The sequence below is a fragment of the Zalophus californianus genome, chromosome X (assembly GCF_009762305.2).
Source record: "Zalophus californianus isolate mZalCal1 chromosome X, mZalCal1.pri.v2, whole genome shotgun sequence".
In the NCBI taxonomy this organism is placed as follows: Eukaryota; Metazoa; Chordata; class Mammalia; order Carnivora; family Otariidae; genus Zalophus; species Zalophus californianus.
In genome coordinates, this window is record NC_045612.1 from 90,422,795 (window position 1) to 90,426,239 (window position 3,445).

Here is a 3,445-nt window from a genome sequence, read left to right on the forward strand (position 1 = left end):
AGAAAGGCTGCTTTGTGAAGGGCTCTGCCCCACCAGCCCTTGTGTTCTGGGAGTCTGTTCTTCCATCTGTAGAAGGAGGGAATCCGTCTAGAGCAGTGGTCTTCACAGTACCCCTCTCCCCCTCCCACCCCAAATTGTGTCCCTGGGCACTCCTTTTGTGGCAGTGGGGGTGGGGATGGGTTTGGAGAGAACCGGCTTTTGAAAGCCGCTGGGCTCTGGACCCATGCACGTCGGTCAATGGGAATGGTTGTGCTGTTGTCCTCTATATTCTGTCTAAAATCCTCTGGATTAGAATAGCTGCTCCCAAGCCAGAGCCAGGAACCTGGGGAGTTTGTACAATCCTGGATTCCAAGGCCTGCCCTGGGGCTCACTCATTTGACCCCTTGGCAAGTTCCCCTGTGGATCTCAGTGGATCCTGGGACGCTGGCTCTCATGGTCAGCAATTCTAAACAAGGCCTCGGAGGGGCAGGGTGCTGAAATTGAACTTCTTGTTCCTTGTTTGCACACAGATTAAACACAATGAAACAACAGGAACTCCGAGCTGGAAATCTATGCCTCCTCTGAGGTAGGGTAGAAAGAACCTTAAACCGTTTGTTTTTACAGACAGGATGATTTTTTGGAAAAGCCCTTGGTAGACAACAAAGTGGCTATGCGCGGTTGGGGTAAGTGCCATTGTGAGGATGAATGTGCTGACCCCCAGCCAGCAGGGCCCAGGAGCATCATTAATAACAAGAGCTGCTCTCTACTTGAAGCATTAAACCATTCATGGGCTAGGGCTCACACTAAGGAATCTCATCCCCACAACAACCCCGTGAGAATCGGGCTGTCACCGCCTTGTCTGGTGAGGAAACAGAGGCTTTGATGTGCCCCAGGTCACAACGGGAGGAGATGTCTGAGGTGACAGGGCTGTGTCCTCCAGCCTTCCAATTCAAGACCCCATGAGAGGAACCCTTGAGGCCTGGTGTCAGGCCCGTTTTCTCTCTCAGCACGTGCCCCGGAGAAGGGGATTGATGCCCTTTTTCACAAAGGCTGGCAGAGGTTGCCAAGGGCACCTTGAGACCTTGCCATACAGGACAGCACTGGGGAAAAAATCGTTTTAATTTTATAGAGTGGAATGGCTTTTTTGAACACTATTTTCTGCATAAATCCAATCTAGAAAACCAGAGCTGGGCCACTGTGGTTGAAGGTGGGGGCAGGGGTGGCCTGAGGCTCCCCCAAGGGCTCCCAGAGCACCCCAGTGAAGGCCGCTTAGCAGAGGTTGGCACTTACTGTGAGAAGTGGTGGCACCATGATGTCTAAGGCTCTGACTTTGGGTCCAGGACACAGGTCCATCTGAGGTGGGCACCACCTTGCCCACCCTCCTCTCTGGCCAGGCCGAGGCAGCCATGACCTGCCGCTCACGGGAGAAGAAACACTGTCACCCGGTTACACTGAATGCATTTTATTCTTTAAAGATAAAACTTACTAAGCTAAAAACTCCCAACAACCCTCAGTTTTGGCTGGCCCTTCTAAAAGGCATCATCTTGTTTTCTTTACCAACAAAATTTCACCGTTCTTGTTCAGTGTTGGTGTAGGATTATCAGCGGATGGTCATGGTCAGGTGCTGTTCACATCGGCATCATCAAACGGACCTCTTTTTCGTAGATGTCAGGGATCACGCCCACCGGGGAGTTGATCATGTGTACGGTGTTCTTGCTGAACAGCTTGAACTCATAGTGGATAAGTTGTTCCCAAAAGCCATTGTTGGGCCGGATGATGGGGCGGCACGACTTGGTCCACGTGTGGGCGTCTAGCAGCGACATGGCATGGTACTTCATGAGGTAGGCCAGGCAGAGTGTGGCGGAGCGGCTCACCCCGGCGGCGCAGTGCAGCAGCGTGCGGCCCTGCTCCAGCTCCACGCTGTGGATGTGGTCAGCAATCGGGTCAAAAAAGTTGTAGAGACGCGAGCTTGGAGCATCAGCCACCGGCACCTGTATGTATTGGATATCCTCAAAGAAAGTGTTGACCACTTCCACCGACACGTTGATGACCGTGGTGATGTGGTTGCTGGACAGCAAGAGTTTGCTGTTGGCCGCCACACCATTGCTGATGTACAGGCTGCTGGTTATCTGGGAGAGGCCGTGGACCCGGGGCTGCCGGAGCGCCTGAGCTGGGAGGGGACACGGAGGTGTTGTCATCAAGGCGGTGGGCAGTGGTCTTTCTCCGGAACGGTTCGGGGCACCACTCCCGCAGGCGAGTTGAGGATGTAGCAGCGCTGTGAAGTCTCAGCCGAGGGCTGGGGTACAGAAGACCAGTCACTGGGTCACCACCTCCTCCCCGCCCCCAGGCGTCACAATCCCCGATTGCCCAGCCCACTGGTTTCCATGGCAGTGGCAAATGGCCACAGGGAGGATTTGGCCACCACGCCGGGTCCTCAGAGAAACCCCAGATCCCTTTTTATCTCTCTTCATAGCGGTTCATTTTCCAAGCCCTAATTCTTATCTGCTTGACGTTTTAAAACATTCTATTACAAGATACCTAGTATATGCTTCAACTGTTGGATCACACTGAACACACTATCTGTGAATGCTTCTATTTTATTAGTGGCGAAGAGCAGGGCACGGACTTTTTCTACAAAGTAGCAATAACATATTTTAAGCCGGAGAACAGCATTTGGCTCCTGTGATATGCTAATCTCTATAAAACTGTAGCGACATATAGGTTGGGCTAGGCTGGGTGGGCTGTCCTGATACTTCTTTGTCAATTGTAGCCTTGGAATTATACTCCTGCTTACAAAGCACATCAGAACTGATTATAAGAACATTGCTGACTCATAAATAGCCCTTTATCTCTCAAGATGGCCTGTGGTGGACAGTTTTGACTAATTTAGCTGTGTCACCATCCATTTGTGCACATGGCCCAAACGATTTGTCACCCGATTCTACTTCATTACCTGGGAGACAACAGCTCAGATTATCTTGTCTACTTTCTTCAAAAAGAATGCCCACATGCTTTTGTAAACTGCAGGTTGTTTTGACTGCCACCGGTCTCTCCATGGTAATGTTAAAAATTCTGGGACAACTCAAGGCTACCTCATAATTGGGCCAAAAATAGGTATTTAAAATGCTACCTGAGATTTGCATTTCCTCTCAGCTAAGATTTTTGTGGTGTGCTGTGACCATGAGCAAGGACAAAGTAGATGCCAGCCTGTTTATGAATGGTCAAGGGAATGATAACCTCAAAAGACAATGCACTTTTCTTTTTCTTTATTGGCATAAGCAGATTAGTTTGCGTCACTTAAATTGTCAGCCCCCACAAATCTATCTGGAAGAAAACAGAGCACAAACATCAAGTAAATATGAAAACTGTCCATTGGAGATAGCTTCAAAATTATTGAAAAGAGTTTAGCCTAACATTTAAGATATGGCATCATGAGGCGCTTTGTCAATCTATGGAATGATGTGGA

The 3,445-nt window shown here is 49.9% G+C and overlaps 1 protein-coding gene across 1 annotated transcript; it reads right to left on the bottom strand.

Annotated features, from left to right (window-relative positions):
• Positions 1-1,430: 1,430 nt before the first annotated feature.
• DUSP21 (dual specificity phosphatase 21) lies at positions 1,431-2,453 on the bottom strand. Its single transcript, XM_027608738.1, has one exon. It carries the CDS (start codon positions 2,175-2,177, stop codon positions 1,608-1,610), a length of 570 nt encoding a protein of 189 aa, XP_027464539.1. The 5' UTR covers positions 2,178-2,453; the 3' UTR covers positions 1,431-1,607.
• Positions 2,454-3,445: the final 992 nt, after the last annotated feature.